Genomic DNA, 19,331 nt, shown 5'->3' with positions numbered 1-19,331 from the left:
ATAACTTGTTAACTAGAGCATGTTTTATAATAAGATGTCTAATAATATAAGATATCTTTAATTTATGGTAAATATTTATCTTAAATGCAGGTCTATCATATAAATCAAGAGATTGATTAATGAGTTTAAATACTGAAATTGAGAAAGCAAAGAGAGGTTTAAGATTAGAAAAGATATGTTAGTTCAGTCCAAACTGGAACACCATTCGGTTATTGTATTATAACTAGAGTTATAGATCTTGGATTTAGATCTACTCTATATAGGTGAAAAGCTAAAACATATGTCTAAAACCTTTATGAGAGTCCAATATTTAAAAAGGTTATTTTAAGTTCAAATTATAGCAACAACAGAGAAGTGCAAATCTATCATGTAGTCCAATATTTACCATGCATTTAGGCATCTTGGTTTTCAGACCAAGATCATGCTTTTTATTTCTTTCTTTATATTTTTGTAATGTTTAAGTTTTATCGCATATTATACTTTTCTTAATATCTTGTTTATGCTTTTCATTTCCTTTACTATACTTGTATTTTTATCTTATTTATTTATGTTTCTCTTCTTCATTATATTTAGCTAAGTTTATTATGTCAAGGTGAAAAAGTTTCACTAATGGTGTTAAGATAAGTATAATATAAACTCAATATGGACTTCAATGCTTATATCATAAACAACTTGCTATTAACATGTCTTATCTTTTTTATCTTATTAATTCTTCATACCTTGCTTGTTAAATAGTTAATCTAGATTTATGTTTTATAATATTTGGTACAACAAATGCTTGACACTTTCATTGTCAACCATATGGTATAATGTAAACTTGTCCTATGAAAGGATCTTTATTTGTTGTTAACATAAGTTAGTATCATGAATTCCTGATAATATGTAAAAGTTTGGTGTTACTTAAATAAGATAATTAATATGATCATGCTAATAGTTTATAATAAGCTATTAATGACAAATCATCCAATTAGAAACTTCTTTATATATGGTTTTCAGTTGAACAATAAAAAGAGTTTATATTATAATTATTTGAAATATCATTAGTGAATTCTCTAACCTTGACAACTATTTTTATCATTGTTTAATCTTCACATTGATCATACATCTCATAGTCCTCTTTAATTCATTTTCATTATCATTATCATCATCATCATCATCATCATCATTATTATTATTATTATATATTTAACCTCCATGTGGTTCGACCACGATCTTAGCAGGTTATTTGTTATTTCAACACTCCTACACTTAAGATAATATATCAATCTTTTGGTCATGTTATATACCAATTAACAAATTTGCTTGTGAGTGGTGTATTGAAGTTTAAACATTTACTTTTTAGTTTCTATTAGGATTATTTTAATATTCTTGGCTTAATGATGTTTATTTCATTGTTTCAAACAAGATAAATAAAGATAATCTTGTATAATAACTTCCAAGTCTTATTTGAAAGCTTTTTAGATCTTTGATCTTCATGCAATTTAAACCTAATTAAAAACAAAACCTTCTAAATTTTCTGTTATAATTTCAACTATATATAATGGTTAAATTAAAAATTATACTTGATTTACTAATTTGCATTTTAGACTCTTCTTGAATTCTCAAAACCTAAAAATCTTAACCATTAATGAAATAATACAATAACAATTATTATGCTAAAAATATTGGAGAAATTTTCCAACATCTGATGATCATATCAAGTTGTTCTCATAAAAAATATAAAATATTTTATTTTCTAAATGCTTTTCAATAACAACTTAAAATGATATTTAAGTTATTTTTCATTTGTATTTTTCAATCAAATATGTTTTTTTAATAAGATCAAGTACATATATAATTTATATAATATTTTATTTCTCTTTTAACACATGTACAATGCTATAACAAATATGGGCGATTCATTATAGTCCCCCCTTATATTTTTCTATTCACCATTATAGTATGGTGACCATTTTATCCTTCATAAGAAAAATTACTTGCCTTTAAATTGAGGGTATTTTTTGGTCTTTCATACAGTTCCTTAAGCATTATTAATTTGTTTAAGTGCATTTTGGTCGATTCAATATAACTAAAATATTCCCAAGTGTAAACAAAAAAAGGGTTTCGAGTAGGGGTATTTTGATATTTTTAATATATAATATAATTACACATGTATCCTTAAATGCAAAAAAAACTTAATTTATTGAGGTTAGGGGTATTATGGTCTTTCAATATTTTTTTTTATTAATTGTTAGTTTGGTTAAGAATAGTTATGTAATTGACCTTTAAAATAATATTTTTAATTTGAAAAAGTTACTAGTGCATTAGAGCTGTTAACACACTTTATGTGATGCCTATGGTAGCTCCATGCTAAAAAATAAGTTTTTGCCATCTCATGTTACTACTCACCATCTCCTCTTCAATGTGGAGTGGTGTATGATGTTTAGAAGTTGTTGATTTATCATCAATGATCCTTGTATGTTCTGTCCTTTTAGTTTTGATTTATGTATATTTTTATTTTTATTTTTGTTAAAGTCACAATGTTTTTCAATTTAACCCTTGTTTTTTAATTTGTATAGATAATGTTTTTTGATTTAGTCCATCTACTTTTAATTTTAAATTTTTGTTCTTTACTGCTTTGTCATTTTTTTTTATAGATTTCAATTTTATCCTTTATAGCTTGTTTTCCAATGATAATAATAATTTCAATTTAGTCCCTTTTCTTCTAATTTTTTTTTTAATTTTTCTTGGCTCTTTTGTCAAAGTTTTTATAGTTTTCAATTCTATCCTTCAAATCATGTTCATGACTTTTATTTTTTTTCAATAACAACAATTACAATAATAATAGTAATGATGGTAATATTAATAACAATAATGATGACAATGATAATGCTAATAATAATAATAACGACAATGATAATGATGATGATAAAGAAACTTATAATAATATTAATTGTGATAATATGATCCCAATAGTAATAGTTGTAAGAGTTGTAGTGGTCATGATAATTGTAATGATAAAAGTAATAATAATAAAAATTATAGTTATGATATTAGTAATAATAACATTAGTCATAGTAGAAATAATAATAATTATTATTAGCATCATCATTATATAAGGGAGAAGAAGTATAAGAATAATAATGGTAATAGAAACACTAATAACAGTAGTAATGATAATAATGATAATAATAATAGTAATAACAGTAACAACAACAATAACAATAATAGTAGTAATTATTGTTAATACAATAATAGTAGTAATTATTGTTAATACAATAATAATACTAATAAAATTACTATTACTATTAATAATAATGATAATTCTAGCAGCAGTAACAACAACAATAATAATAATAATGGTGGTGGTAACAGTAATAACAATAATAATTATTTTAATAATGTTAGAAATCATAATAGGAGTGTTAGTAATGATAATAGTAATAGTAATGATATTACTTATTAATATTAGTAGTAATAATAAATTTAATCTTTATTTTTTAAATTTTTTTATATGGTTGAGATTTTTCTAAACTAGATGTTTTGGGTTTAATAATTTGGATCATGAGTTTAAAAAGTTAACATAATTTTTTTGAAGATTTTAGAATTTTTTTTATTTTTTAGTAGGTTATTTTGGTTATATAATTTAAATTATAAATTTAATAAAGTATTCTGTATTGGCTTAGCTTTAATTATTATTTTTATATATTTATTGTGATTAATTTTTAATATATTTTTTTAATATTTAAATATATTTTTATAAAATAATAATTCAGCCATGCGAGGAAGCGGCAACAGCAAGACCAGCTAAAAACTGCCTGGATGCTGATAGCTACACTTCCTATTTTAGCTAATTGCTTGGAGATGGATTACTATTGCCCTAAAGCCAGGAGTAGACATGCACGCAGGTCACGGAAGGGGACAATGCCCTCCTAATTGTTTTTCATGTTAGTTTATGAGTTTAGTTAATTTCTACCTTCTTTTAGACATATTTTATGCTTCATATTTTTTGAAATTTGTCCACCAATATCTGATATATTCACTATAATACAACATCTTCTTTTTGTTTTTATTTTTTTGGTATTCTGTATGCAAAATTATTATTTAAATGTACCATTTTCTGACTTGATTTTCAATACGAAAATTTCAAAAAAGGTAAGAATAGTATTTCCTATAATTAATTAATTCCTACCTAACCACCTCTTTACCTATGGATCCCGTCTGCAGCCTAGCCTGAAGCAACAAATCATTTGAGATATTTTGCCATTAATTATAGGAATTAATATTTATTTTATTTTTATTTTAAATTAATATATTTTTATATTATTTTGATATGTTTGTGTTACAAATAATTTTTAAAAAATAAAAAATATTTTAAAAAATAACAATTGCCCCACTCTCAAGTATTTTATTTTGATATTCATCAAAGAGAATCAATGAATAGCAAGTCATAATTTTTTTTTTTTTGCTATAAACTATATTTTTTGAATTGATTTAAAAAGATATTTTTAGATGATTTTAATATGTTAATATAAAAATAAAATTATTTTAAAAAATTATTTTAAAAAACATATTATACCATGATATATATATATATATATATATATATATATATATATATAAAACAAATTATTGTACGAGCATGTAGGGACATGAACTTTATGTCTCTTTGGCCATGTAGATGAATTTAAGCGCCTTAAAAAACAGGTCGAAAAACAACGGAATTAAATTTGAAACCATAATGTACAGTAGTTGGTGAACTACCAAGCATATTTAACGTAAGCGATAAGCACAATGTCAGAGCATATTTTACGTTTGTTTCAGCATTTTTAAAGTATTTTTTAAAACACTTGATAATTTTTTATTTATTTTAAATTAATATATTTTTAATATTTTTAAATTATTTTTATATATTAATGTCAAAAATAATTTTTAAAAAATAAAAAAAATTATTAACATACATTTAACATAAAAAATTATTTTAAAAGCAATCAAAACTATATTCTCACCTAATATTTTATCAAACTTGTTTGCAATTCACATTTTTTTTTAATTGGAAAATTCCACTTCACTAAAAGTATATTTTATAAATTCAGATGGTGAATAAAACTTTGGTTATTTCAAGTTCTTATAAGAGATACAGATCTTAATTTAAACTCAAAACTTGTTATCCAGATCTTAACCTTTTTATCATTATACTATTTTTTTTGGATGATTGAAGCTCATATGAATATTGAATTTTCAAATTATTTTGATGTAATGATGTAAAATAATATTTTTAAAAAATAAAAAAATATTATTTAGTATTTTCAAATTATTTTAATATATTAATGTTAAAAATAATTTTTTTAAAATAAAAAAAATATTATTATCATACATTTTAACATATAATATTATTTTAAAAACAACTATACTCCCACCTATCATCTTATCATCGTTGATTGAAGCTCATACGAACATTGGACATTAGAATTTTCAAACCCTAAAAGCACATTTAACCTTAAACTTCTAAACTATATGCGTTTTTTTCCTGGCCCTTCCCCCCCTTGAAAAGGAAAGGGAACTAAAAAAAAATTAATGTCCATAGGGTTTTGGGTCCACTGTTTCCATATTTATGCGATGCAATCAATTCCACCGCCACTTCTTGTTATTAATTCTGTATGACAGCTGGAATTTACTCAATCCTTTTCCTTTTTGAAAAAAAAATTGAGAAAAAAAAATGTTAACCACTCTATTTCACTAAAGAAAAATATCATCTCTTAAAAAGTTGATACTAATTGAATAACAAGATATTTATTTTAGTATTTTAAAAATATTTTTTTATATTTTTAAATTATTTTAATGTATTAATATTAAACATAAATTTTAAAAAATAAAAAAATTATTTCAATATATTTTTAAACAAAAAGGAGACTATAAAGTTGAGCTGGAACAACTTTAAATTGCAGACAGGGATTTAATAAGCCGTTAGAGTAGTTAGAGAGGGTAGAATGAAAGCCCTTAGGGGTCAAAACGAAGATTTATTATTGAACAGAATATAAAATGCAAGAACGAGAGGAGAAGGATTCGAGGACTATACAATATTTATCAGCACCAGAAAAAACGGAGGCTGCAATTATTGCCGTAAAACCTGGTCGTCGCCGTCTATATTCAAGGAATGAAAACACTCGCAATTCCTAACCCAAAAATAATAAGAAAATACTATGCATAATAATGTTGAGACAGCTGCAGACTGCAAGATAATTTAGTTGGTGAAGTCATTCTGGATTAATAAGTAATGATTTACACATTAATTGAATTGAAAAAAAAGGTAGAGAAAGACTGTGTTCTATTTTGGAATTTTTAATAACTTTTATTTTTCTGACAGAAAATAACTAATAAAATATATCCTATTAAATATTATCAATAAAATATTTTTTATTAATAATTTCATTGTTATTTATGATTTTTCTAGCAGTGTCAATAATTAATTTTTAATATTTATAAAATATAGTTATAATATAAGTAGTTGTCCGTTGCTAATAAATTACAGTTCAATTGATAGTAATGTTTTTCTCTTAGAAAAAAAATCTTTAATTTGAATATATTTTGTTAAAAAAATTATACATTAAATATACAGTAACACTCGTCTAAGATATTTTGTATAAAGTGAACGTCATAGAAAATTACAAAGCCATTGAAAAAATCATTTGGGTTAAGGTTGTTAAAATTGTGTTTTCACTCATAAATTTATATAATTTTACAAGTCAAAACATATTTTATATGCTAAATCATTTGAAAAAATAAAAAATAAATAAAATCATTGAAATAGGGTTCAATCACAAAAAAGCATGAGTTCAAAAACGATTGAATGATTTCACTAAAACGTATAAATAAATGTTTCACTTCATGCTTCAATTGTCGAATGCTTATTGATTGGGTAAATGCATAGTCACTCCAAAGTCTCTTATCTTCACTCTACTTATCACCGGATCATCTTTCTTCCTTTTCAATGAGAACAAATACATAATCTCCTTCTTTATTAACCAATCGGTAACCATAAAAACAACAATAATTAGTCTAGTCTTCACTCCAGTAACCTAGTCTTTACTCCAGTAATTAGTGCTTAAGATTTTCTTTCAATCAATAGCTTTGAGAATCTCTTTTCTTTTCCATCATCAAGAGCAGCAACGATCTCTTTTCTTTCTCATCATTAACAGTTCATGATTTTTTCTTCATCAACAACAGCAGACGACATTGCTCTTCTCTTTAACCTTCATCATCAATAGTTTTCTTTCACTGTAAGTTGTTCCCATGTATCTTCAGCCTTCACGTGATTGCCCATCGTGTAATAATATTTTTCTATAGGCTTGTACAGAGTCAAAATATAAAAATGTAATATTCTTGTATATAGATGTTGAATGTTAATTTTATCGGTCTTGATAATGATTTTGAATAATAATTTAATTTTTTATAATAATTTACTTGATGGAATGATTTGCAATAACAATTTGCTGGTCCTGATTGCTTTGTGTCCATGGTGTTATTAAAATCATCATACTAAAATCAACAGTTTTGATTTGGGTATTATGAAAAAAATAAACAATGAAAAAACAATTGCTAGCCGTTACTTACCTATTATATATGCTATTATATATGGACGTGTATATCACCAAATTTAGGAGACGAAGTTATAAAAAGAAGGATGTTAATCATTACGTTATTTTCATTAATAATTTTGAACCAATTAATTGAGTTGTTCGAAAGAAACTGTTGATTTTGAGTTGAGTTCGAAGTATTCATTCACAGTTTGAAGCTGTAGATTTTGAACAATTAGTCTAATTATATACAAAAAGCCACTAATTACATCTCAATATTAAATTCATTTGTGAAGCTATCATTCTGGATTGAAAATATATTTTATATTTATTCTTTCACTAAACAGCATCTTGGATTTGTTTTTATAAACTTAGTTTTATATACACGAGTATAGATTTGTCAAGAAACAGAGAGTGCATATCAGCATGGAGTAATTAGTATCTAATTTACGTTGCTACCTTTCACTTTATATTACTAGAAAATTAAAAATTAAAAATAAAAATATTGATAGAATTTATCTGTAAATATATTATAATAAACTTTATTCATTGTAAATTTATTATTAATTTTATTACTGATGAATATAAATTATTGATAATAAATTTTGTAATGAGTAGTAATCATATGTAAACCCATTAATAAAAGTTGTATTGGTAGATATATTTTCAAACTACCAATGAAATATTCCCTTAATAAATTAAAAAATCATAATAGTGTTAACTTTTGTTTATCTTTCTTATGATTTGTTGATTTTCTGTTCTCTAGATGGCCAGCTTAATAAACTTCATCAACTTTCATTAAAAAAAATCTATATAAGAGCAAATCATTTAGACTATTGTTTCCATAAAAAAATATTTATTGCAATTCTGGAAATTTGTTTTATATATATATATACACACACACTTTATGCTTCTGAGAAATCAAATCGATGTTACTGCTAATATTTCTCTAGATAAAAAAATATTTCTTGCAATTTTGGAAATTATTACTATAAAATCACCATATATTTCTCTTCTATTTTTATCACCGTCGTTACAATACTAACTTCTATTATTTCACTTTAACCACTATTGATATTATTTTTTAATCTCCATGCATTTTCATCTTAAAATTAATTAATGAAGTCCTAAAATTATTAAATTTTCAGAATTCCGACCAGTGAATTCCTCCCGGCAAGCTAGTACTTATTTGTGGTCACCAAATTTGGTTTGCAAATTCCTTGGAGTGCAGAATCAACTCTTTTATTTATTACAAAGAACAGTTTACATAATTGGAAAGTTTGTATTTAATTTTCAGGTATACAAGCTCTGATCACCGCTGCCTTAAGTGCCTCTGGTACGAGCTATAGTAATTTTGCACGGTCTCGTCAAGGAGATCATCTGTGTTATTTCTCGATTGTATTTAGTTTTTTTTTTTTTAATTTTTGATTACGGGACACTGAAAATATCTGCTAAAAGATGGAATTCGGCTTTTGAACTGCGTTGGAGGTAAAGTGCGATCTTGTGGCCTTGCAACACAACTACCAGTACTGGATTGCTTTACTTCCAGTGGGCCTATTTTTATTCCACTGACAGTAACCCTTAGCTATTTAAGTCCTTCAATATTCTTCGATCCATGCATCAAGAAATTGTTCTCCCACATTAGCTATCTACCTAGCTGCTTCTAAGATTTTCTTCCAAACCATCGCCATGGCTGGCTCAGCAAATATGACCATTTCCACAGTACTGATAGGTCTAGTGGTGGCAATGGCAACTACTTTTGTTCCACAAGCAGAAGCCAGGGCTTTCTTTGTGTTCGGAGATTCACTGGTTGATAATGGCAATAACAATTACTTGGTCACCTCCGCACGAGCAGACTCACCACCTTACGGCATCGATTATCCAACTCGTCGACCAACCGGCCGCTTCTCCAATGGCTTAAACATTCCTGATTTTATCAGTTAGGTTTATTTGTCCTATTTTTGCACACAAGTACCTTTCAATGTCGCGCACATAGTTAGGTGACATGTTTTTGGTTAAGACTAACATTTTACATGTGCTATACAGGTCAACAACTTGGTTCGGAACCCACACTGCCTTACCTAAGTCCCCAGCTAACTGGTCAGAGGCTACTGGTTGGTGCCAATTTTGCTTCAGCTGGAATTGGGATCCTCAATGACACTGGAATTCAGTTTGTAAGTGTGATTCTTTTACCATTTCATTCACCTATCCTATCACAATTTAAAATATCGAATTTATTATACCGAATAGTTACTTTATCTTATAGATAATAATTGAAATATAAATATTATGAAATCTAATACGAAACCCAATAAAAAAAATGAATCTAGAAAACAAAAATGCATGTATCCTAATATTGAAATATTAATCATCCCCATTTGTCTCATATACCATCTTTAACGGGCAGTAATGGATCCTAATAAAAAAAGAAACTACAAATTCCGATATAAGCTGATAATGGTTTGACTTGAAGTGATGCATTTTTCAGCTGAACATAATTAGAATGTACAGACAATTGGACTACTTTGAGCAATACCAGAGGCGTGTTGCAGCTCTCCTCGGAGCTCAGCAAACTCAGCAACTTGTAAATGGAGCACTGAGCCTCATTACAGTCGGCGGGAATGATTTCGTTAACAACTACTACTTGGTGCCTTTCTCAGCAAGGTCACGCCAATTCCGGCTCCCTGATTACGTGAGGTATCTCATCTCCGAGTACAGGAAGATTCTAATGGTAACTTTCTTCTACATTACTTCACATGTTTCCGTGTCCAGTATGCAAATTTGTGCATCATCTCCGAGTACAGGAGACCTAGCCGCCACAACAATGTCATACAGGGCCATTGACATTAATTTACGTATTAAATATTAGAACACTTTTACAAGATTTCACAGCAATTAATTTTATTATACTGCATTTTTTAATTTGATATTAATTTATCTCAAAATGTTGTTTAGCGACTGTATGATCTGGGAGTACGTCGGGTTCTCGTAACCGGGACAGGTCCAATGGGTTGTGTGCCAGCAGAATTGGCGCAGAGAAGCACGAATGGGCAGTGCGCGGTCGAGCTACAGCGAGCAGCTTCCTTGTACAACCCTCAACTCACTCAAATGCTTGGACAACTCAACAATCAATATGGCGCGGATATCTTTATTGCTGCTAACACAGGGCAAATGACAGCTAACTTTGTTGACAATCCTCAAGCATATGGTAAGCCGGTTCAAGTTAATTTTTTTTATTTTTTAAAAACCCAACAAATTTATTGGATGCTTGCCCTCACTAAGATAATTAGTATGTTTTGCTAGTAAAAAAAATATATTTAGTTCAATATATGAGCTGTAGGCAAGGTCAATTTAACACCAAGTCAAGCTGTCTATACAAAACATAATATTTATCATCATTTTATCATTTAATATAAATATATGTAATTCAAATATATATATATATATATATATATATTAATTATTTTATTTTTTTATTAATTAATAAATAATAGTAGATAATAAATACTCACTAAATACCCAAAACGCTAAATAATTTATAAATATCTAAAAAAATTTACTAAATAAATAATAAATAAGATATAAATATATAAAAAAAAGTTTAAATAGCAATAATCATCAATGTGGGGGTACGTTGTTAAAGCTTAATTAGATCGTGCCAAAAAAAAAAAAAATCTAATCTGCGTTGACGTGCAAGCTTGACCCAAAGAAAAGAAAGATATATAAAAGAATGGAACACAAATTGTTAATAATGAAAAGAACACCTCATTAAATGTCACCGGGCACCTCTGCGTTTATGAATTAACTTCTCAGATGCACAATAAGCACACAAAAAGCCCAAAATAAAATCAAAAAGTTTTCTCTAACGCAAGTATTGTTGCTGCTATGCAGGATTCGTGACATCAAAGATAGCATGTTGTGGTCAAGGACCATACAATGGTCTGGGGCTATGCACACTAGCTTCAAACTTGTGCCCTAACCGTGACCTCTATGCATTTTGGGACCCATTCCACCCAACGGAAAGGGCAAACAGTATTATTGCTCAGCAGATTCTCACCGGAGACGCTACCTATATGCACCCCATGAATCTGAGCACCATCCTGGCCTTGGACTCAAGGACCTAGAGAAGAGAACCAAGCACATCCTTTTCGAAACTTCGTTTCCGTCCTACCATATTATGTCATTATTAATTTATGTTGTTTCCAGTGGTTTCCAAGGGAAATGTATGGTGATATATTGTTTTAAGTGTCTTGAAATTGGGATTTTATCAGAATGATTAAATTAAGGTGGACATGTATGTTTTAGACCTTTCACAACATAATCTACTAATGATGTTTTCAAAAAAAATTAATATTTTTTTATTTTTAAATCATTTTGATGTGTTTACATTAAAAATAAATTTAAAATAAATAAATAAAATATTATTTTGATATATTTCTAAACAAAAAATATTTTAAAAAATAATTATTACCATAATATCAAACAAGCACTAACTACTAATAATTCTTGGTTTTATAAGTGCATAATACAAATACAATTAATCTATCTAAAATTCAAAAGGAAAAAAAATTAATGATAAATTACAATAAGCTATACTTCTATTACAAGAAAAGTGAGGTCCAAGTTAATTTAAAAATAAAAAAGAATTTATTAGATAAATAATAATAAATAAATAAATCAAAGTCACCCAATTCCTTTTGTTATATTTAATATAGTGAATGACATGTCATCTACCTAGATATACCTAGATAGGTGAGTGTCATCCACTATTACAGTTTACATTCACTTTTATTACAAGAAAAGTGAGGTCCAAGTTAATTTAAAAATAAAAAAGAATTTATTAGATAAATAATAATAAATAAATAAATCAAAGTCACCCAATTCCTTTTGTTATATTTAATATAGTGAATGACATGTCATCTACCTAGATATACCTAGATAGGTGAGTGTCATCCACTATTACAGTTTACATTCACTTTTATTACAAGAAAAGTGAGGTCCAAGTTAATTTAAAAATAAAAAAGAATTTATTAGATAAATAATAATAAATAAATAAATCAAAGTCACCCAATTCCTTTTGTTATATTTAATATAGTGAATGACATGTCATCTACCTAGATATACCTAGATAGGTGAGTGTCATCCACTATTACAGTTTACATTCACTTTTATTACAAGAAAAGTGAGGTCCAAGTTAATTTATGAATTTTAAAAATAAAAATTTCATTTTTTTTTCACTTTAAAACATTTTGGGAATCTTGATTTAATTTCAAAATCTAAAACACCTTCTACTCACTCTAAAAAGTAAAAATCAAATTAAAAAAAAAAAGATCTTAATCTACCTTTTCAACATAATTAAAGGACAACACTACATATTAAACTCTAACACCACCACTATTGATCTCTTTTATGGCTAAACAAATTATTTCTCTCTCTTCCCTCAACATTAGATTGAAATATAACAAAAAAGAAATTTAGGGATGAAATGTAAAAATTTAATAAAACAGGGATCCAATAATATTAAATTAATAACTTTTGGGGTCAAATTGAAGTTTCCTACATCATCAAACAATTATGGAAAAATGTCTTTTTGTTTGGTTAATTCTAGTCATTGTTCTTTTAATATTTTATTTTCACTAAAATCCAAAATTCTATATTGTAATAGTGATACTTAATGTAATGTTGGAATAACCTCTACGTACACATCGCATATGCAATAGCATATAAAGTTTAACAAATCCCAACATAAAAAATCATGCACCCAACACTTGAAATGATGACAAAACATTAAAAAAAAAAAGTTTGATTACTAAAGTGCAAATAGAAAGAAAAAACATTAGGGACAAAAAAGAAAAATATTAGCTATGAAAAGCTGGGTGAATAGGATAATATATTTGGCTGAATAGGATAATATATTTGGATGAACAATAAAAGCTGGGTGAATAGGATAATATATTTGGATGAGCAATAAAAAAAAAAACATTGTCTAAAAACCCATATTCTTTTAGTTTATAGAATCTATTTTTTATTTATTTATATAATAATAAAAATAAATATTCACAAAAAATTCAACAAATATAATTATGGAGGAGAAATGTTTTGTTAAATTATTTTTTTTCTTATTTGTGTATTTTTTTATTTTTATACCAAAATGATTTTTTTTTAATTAGTAGAATAGCTCATTGAATAAAAAACAACAACAACAATTAGAAACAATACCCCACAAACTATAATGATTTGAAATAAAATGGAACAAAACAAATATTTTTAAGCAAAGGCTAAATTTTCTTATTCTTATTTCTCTTTATATTTTGACAAAAAAAATATTTTTTTATGAGAAGTATTGTTTTTTTAATTAAAAACTTACTATCATAATGAAAGAAAGTTTTAATTAAAAATTAAATAATAATAATATATCAATAATTTTTATACACCTATAAAAAAATTATAAAAATATATATTTTATTCTCATTAAATATTAATGAGCTAATTATTTTAAAAGTTCTATATATATTAGGATAATACATAATATTTATAAAGCAATCAGTAATATGATCATGAAAAAACTCTAATATTCCTAAAAACAATAGTATTATTAAATAATCACTTAGATATCGTTGTAATAAATTGATTTAAAGATTTTTTTTGTTACCTATGTTTTTTTTAATAAATGGATACATAAAACAAAGTTAAGCATGCATAAACCTCGAAGGTGATACCCACACACTTCTTTCATTTTAGTTTCAACAAGTGAATGGCAATTTTATTTAGATCGAAGATGACAAAATGTATTCTGGTAGAGTTTTTAACAATTGGATTTAGCTAAAGTGAAGGTCTCGTTATTTTGAACTGAATATGTATATATAAAGACTTAAAACCTCCCCTAAAACCTTATAATTAATAAAAGCAAAAATTCAATCGCATAAAAAATTGTTTGGCGAGCCTTAACCTACATTATATGGAATTTTCAAAGGAAAATGCCACCTTTATTGATTTTTTTCTTTTTAATATGAGGACTAAAACATAAAAAAAAGAAATTAGCACTAAGCACGCTGAAAAGCTCAAAACTAAAGGATGAAAAATAAAAAACAAAAAACTTTAGGGCCAAAAAGTTTGTTATCTCTCTTCATGAACAATAAAAAAGAAAGAAAAAAAAGGTTGTGTTTTGTTTGAGTATTAGATTATTTATACTTTTTTGATGTTCTAAATAATAAAATTTAATTTAATTTTATAAAATTGAACATCAATTTAATATCTAAATATCTTTTAACATGGTGAAAATGCTATAAAATACAAATCAAAATAAATAATAAGCTCCAAACCTTGTTAATATAGCATTGAATGATGCAATTAAAAAGAATAAAGTTTAGTGACTATAATTGTAAAAAAAATTTAAGGACTAAACACATTACATGTAGCAATTCATAAAACACATTAATACCCTTCTCATATAGTTTATTTACTAGCCGAGCTCTCCTTCTTCAACTTTCAAAATCCAATAATCAATTATGAAAAAAATCGAAAAATGAATAAAACATTTAAGATTACTGTAATTAGAGGTTAGGGATTGGTGACATGTGTTTGAATATAATCGGCACATATATAATCGATAGAATATCATTTTTTTATATAAAACTAGCGTTATTCTAAAAAATAAATGTGGGAAAGATTATTTTATGAAAATACTTTATTCATGATTCTTCAACTCAGATAACCACACCATCTCCCCCACAAGGCAGCTCATGAGGCCACAAGGCAGCTCATGAGGCCATGTGAAGAGGAGATTTGTTGCCGTCACCATGGTTTTGACAAGCTCAACAAACCGAGTTGTCTTTAACCAAGTAATGCATCGACAACTATTCTGAACACAATTGTAAAAAATGTTTGTGGATATGATGATTTTTTTATTAAAAAAATAGAAAAATATTGTTGTTACTCTTAATAAAATAAATTTAAAAAATATATAAATCGATAAATAAAGAAAAAATACTAACTCTAATTCAATACTAACAAAAAATTAATCTTCCTAGTAAAAACTTAAGATATTGTTGTAAGTTCTTTTTTATTTTATAAATTTTTATATCTTTTATCTTAGAGATTAATTCTAGTTGCTAAGAAGAGCAAACAATTATTTTTATAAATATGTTATGTAAATAAAACTTATTCATATAAAGTATATAAAAAAATAAAAATAAAGTACAATAATCTCTTTAAAGTATTATAAAATTAGAAGAAAAAAAAACAATTAAAAAGATTACGAGTTTGTGAAATTTAGGTGTATTTAAGGGGGAAGAAATCATCAACATAAAAAATCACATTCTTGGAGTATATTTGGTCTATGCTATGTCTATTGTACTGTGTTATGAGATTAAACACATTAAATTATTTAAAAAGAAAATATTTTGTGTTGTGTTGTTAGTAAAATTATTTAAATTAACATTATCATTAAAGAATAGCTTATATATAACATATTCTTTATAAAACTAAATAAATCTATTAAGAAATGAATAATTTATTTAAAAACATTTAAATATCATAAAAAATGATATATAGGAAGATAAAGTTGGTTTTCTATTTTTTTTGTCTTTTTATTCACACGGGAGAGCTAGCGAGCTACCTTACCCCTTCACTTTTTATAGCTAATTAATTCTACCAACCAATAAAAAGGTTTAGGTTTTTATTTTCAATTTATATACAGTAACTTTTATAAGGTATTTTAGATATTGACTGACTGTTTAATATCATCATAACAAAACATGAATCATGTACCCAAAATCATATCCTCAAATGGAATAATTAGTATAGGATAAAAAAAGATAAATATAAAAAAAATTAAAAAAAAATAATTAGTATAGGATAAAAAAAGATAAAAAAAAAAACATATTTATTCAAGAAATAGAAAGATAACGATATAAAATAAATATATTTTTGAGACACTTTCTTAAATAATTTTTTATATTTTTTAAGTAATTGTATTTGTTTTATCCCACGACAATAACTAAAAAGATACTTAAAATAACCACGTGTGACGATGAAATGATGTCTCTAGACCATGTTCCTCGGAAAAAATACATGGCATAATGAAAGACCAGAGAAGATGAAACTAGATATGCCAGCACTTAACTCTCAGCATGGGATTCAATTTGAAAGTGTTAAAGAGTAGTTGCAACACACAACTACCTATCCAAGCTTGCATGAGTATTTTAATTGCAAGGGAGTATAGGCACAAGCTATAAAAACCTGTGTTCACCATTGTTTCAAACACACAGCAGAGCTCTTTGGCACGAGGAAAGACCTGAAACTCTAGCTTCGTTGTCCTAGAATGGCAACTCCATCCATTGTTGGGGTGATTTTAAGTCTTGTATTGGCACTGAAATATGTTGCTCTACAAGCTGAGGCTCGAGCCTTCTTCGTGTTTGGTGATTCACTTGTCGATAGTGGCAACAACAACTATCTTGTAACAACTGCCCGTGCAGACTCGCCTCCTTATGGAATAGATTATCCAACTCATCGTCCCACTGGCCGTTTCTCGAATGGCCTCAACATCCCTGATCTTATCAGTTAGGTTATTGTAGTGTGACTTAACCTGTAATGCAATTTTCTTTCCAATCTCACAGTGCTATGCGTTGTCCTCAGGTAAGCGAATTGGATCCGAATCTGTGTTGCCATACCTGAGTCCTGCACTAAGAGGCCAGAGGTTACTTAATGGTGCCAATTTTGCCTCAGCAGGAATTGGAATCCTCAACGATACCGGAGTTCAATTTGTGAGTTAATCTGATGATCACAATGCTAGTTATTGATACTTTCTGTTAGAATGTGGAACTTGCTTTCCCAGAAATAACCTGAAATGCTAACTCGGGAGCTAAAGATGATACTGGGGAGCAATGATTGTTTTGCCTGCAGTAGATGCTTCTGACTTTATACTTGCTGTCAACTTATTAAAACACTGAGATTTTGCAGATAAACATAATCAGAATGTATAGACAACTTGAATACTTCCAAGAATACCAGCGACGAGCTCGAGCACTTGTAGGAGTTGATCAGACTAAGAGACTTGTAAAAGGAGCCCTCGTCCTGATTACTGTTGGTGGCAATGATTTCGTGAACAACTACTACTTGATACCCTATTCTGCAAGGTCTCGCCAATTTTCTGTACCGAATTATGTGAAGTATCTCATTTCAGAGTACGAAAAATTACTAATGGTAAGTCCCTACATTAGAAATTTTTAAAAAAGCTTCAAGCAATCCTAAAATGGAAAACCAAACATGATATATCAATCTTGTCTCCATGGTCACTGCAGAAGCTATATAAACTGGGAGCACGTAGAGTTCTCGTGACAGGGACCGGGCCAATGGGTTGTGTTCCAGCAGAGTTAGCTATGAGGGGCACAAATGGGGGTTGTTCAGCCGAACTTCAACGAGCCGCGTCCTTGTACAATCCACAACTTGTTCAGATGCTAAAAGGACTAAACAAAAAGATTGGAAAAACTGTTTTTGTTGCCGCAAACACACAACAGTCACACTTGGATTTCATTAGTAATCCTCGTGCATATGGTATGCTAACTTCTATTGTCAAAAAAGATGGTTTCTTCGCTATGCGATCTAATCCGTAGCAATATAAGCATATAGATGGTACCTGATAGGGACCAGAGATTTTCTTTTTAACATTTGAGATTTTGACTTGCAGGATTTACCACAACAAAGAGAGCATGTTGTGGACAAGGACCATACAATGGTCTAGGACTCTGCACAGCAGCATCCAACTTGTGCCCGAATCGAGACCTCTATGCATTCTGGGATGCATTCCATCCATCTGAAAAGGCAAACCGATTGATCGTGGAACAGATATACTCTGGCACTACCAAGTACATGGACCCCATGAATCTCAGCACAATCATGACCTTGGATGCTAGGGCATGATCTCATCCTCTGCATGGCTTTCTTTTTTAAATAATGTAACTATTTATGTGTTTCATTCCTAGCTCTTTTGCAAGTGATGTCAAAAGGAATTTCATTAGCCTGCGAAACAGTAAATGTGACCTCTTAATAATACCTCTGTTCTTATTTATAAAAAGGTAGAGCAGTTGCAGAAGAGAGTCCCATAAGACTAAATGTAAACTGTGTCTTAAACAAGGACTGGCTTGATTTGTGGGGAAGCTTACTTTTAAGGTCCATGAAAAACATAGCAACTCAAACATCAAGTCCTCCAAAGCCATGGACAAATAGAGCAAGAATGAGCATGCTGTCTAGCTAGTTAAAATGATTTGAAATCAATTTCAGAAACATTTAGGTGTTCTTGTCGTTGACCAGCAATGAATCTAGTCTTGTCTATACCTCTATAAATTTGTTGGATCTGTCATCTGCATCACAGAGGAGTCTTGTGATCATAAACAGGTTGACAGCTTGTCCGGAAAAAAGCTACATCAACTAAACAAGACCACAAGTAAGCAAATTGGCAAGTTGTTCTGTAGAACAACATCAACTAAAGCAGCCAGTATTATTGCAAGTCATGGCCTTGTCCCAACAGGGAGCTTTTCTACAAGAATAGGTGGTTGCATGGCTCTGGTGCCAAATCTTCTACATGAGTCATAATTTCGTTAGTTTGAAAAGAACCATTATTCGTAATTTGGATCTTAATAACATTAAAAATAGTTATCTCTGTCCAGGAATGAAATTGTCTCACCCCATTTCTCGATTACTCATGCATCACCTATCGCAAGCCTTTTCTGATCTCAGTTCATGCAACACACGATACTGGGCAAAGAGGATTTTCAT

The 19,331-nt window shown here is 28.0% G+C and overlaps 2 protein-coding genes across 2 annotated transcripts; both read left to right on the top strand.

Moving 5' to 3' along the window:
- Positions 1-9,168: 9,168 nt before the first annotated feature.
- On the top strand, positions 9,169-11,860 carry LOC105109114 (GDSL esterase/lipase At5g33370-like). The gene is made up of 5 exons (XM_011003714.1): positions 9,169-9,495; positions 9,603-9,730; positions 10,045-10,287; positions 10,512-10,764; positions 11,448-11,860. The coding sequence occupies exons 1-5, from the start codon at positions 9,246-9,248 to the stop codon at positions 11,678-11,680; spliced, it is 1,107 nt and encodes a 368-aa protein (XP_011002016.1). The 5' UTR covers positions 9,169-9,245; the 3' UTR covers positions 11,681-11,860.
- A 4,962-nt stretch (positions 11,861-16,822) lies between these two features.
- LOC105109115 (GDSL esterase/lipase At5g18430-like) lies at positions 16,823-18,664 on the top strand. Its single transcript, XM_011003715.1, has 5 exons — positions 16,823-17,116; positions 17,193-17,320; positions 17,517-17,759; positions 17,858-18,110; positions 18,244-18,664. Exons 1-5 carry the CDS (start codon positions 16,879-16,881, stop codon positions 18,474-18,476), a joined length of 1,095 nt encoding a protein of 364 aa, XP_011002017.1. The 5' UTR covers positions 16,823-16,878; the 3' UTR covers positions 18,477-18,664.
- The last annotated feature ends 667 nt before the right edge of the window (positions 18,665-19,331 follow it).

This window comes from Populus euphratica, unplaced genomic scaffold (genome assembly GCF_000495115.2).
Source record: "Populus euphratica unplaced genomic scaffold, PopEup_1.0 scaffold205.1, whole genome shotgun sequence".
NCBI classification, from domain to species: domain Eukaryota; kingdom Viridiplantae; phylum Streptophyta; class Magnoliopsida; order Malpighiales; family Salicaceae; genus Populus; species Populus euphratica.
The sequence above is the reverse complement of the archived record's forward strand: the minus strand, read 5'-3'. Positions and strand labels throughout refer to the sequence as shown.

What these genes read in the sequence shown, in the direction of transcription:
- LOC105109114 (XM_011003714.1), top strand. Translation starts at nt 9,246, where the DNA reads ATGGCTGGCTCAGCAAATATGACCATTTCCACAGTACTGATAGGTCTA. An exon ending in ATGACACTGGAATTCAGTTT is followed by an intron (nt 9,731 to 10,044) that starts GTAAGTGTGATT and finishes TGCATTTTTCAG; the next exon opens with CTGAACATAATTAGAATGTA. An exon ending in AGTACAGGAAGATTCTAATG is followed by an intron (nt 10,288 to 10,511) that starts GTAACTTTCTTC and finishes AATGTTGTTTAG; the next exon opens with CGACTGTATGATCTGGGAGT.
- LOC105109115 (XM_011003715.1), top strand. Translation starts at nt 16,879, where the DNA reads ATGGCAACTCCATCCATTGTTGGGGTGATTTTAAGTCTTGTATTGGCA. An exon ending in CAACATCCCTGATCTTATCA is followed by an intron (nt 17,117 to 17,192) that starts GTTAGGTTATTG and finishes CGTTGTCCTCAG; the next exon opens with GTAAGCGAATTGGATCCGAA. An exon ending in AGTACGAAAAATTACTAATG is followed by an intron (nt 17,760 to 17,857) that starts GTAAGTCCCTAC and finishes TGGTCACTGCAG; the next exon opens with AAGCTATATAAACTGGGAGC.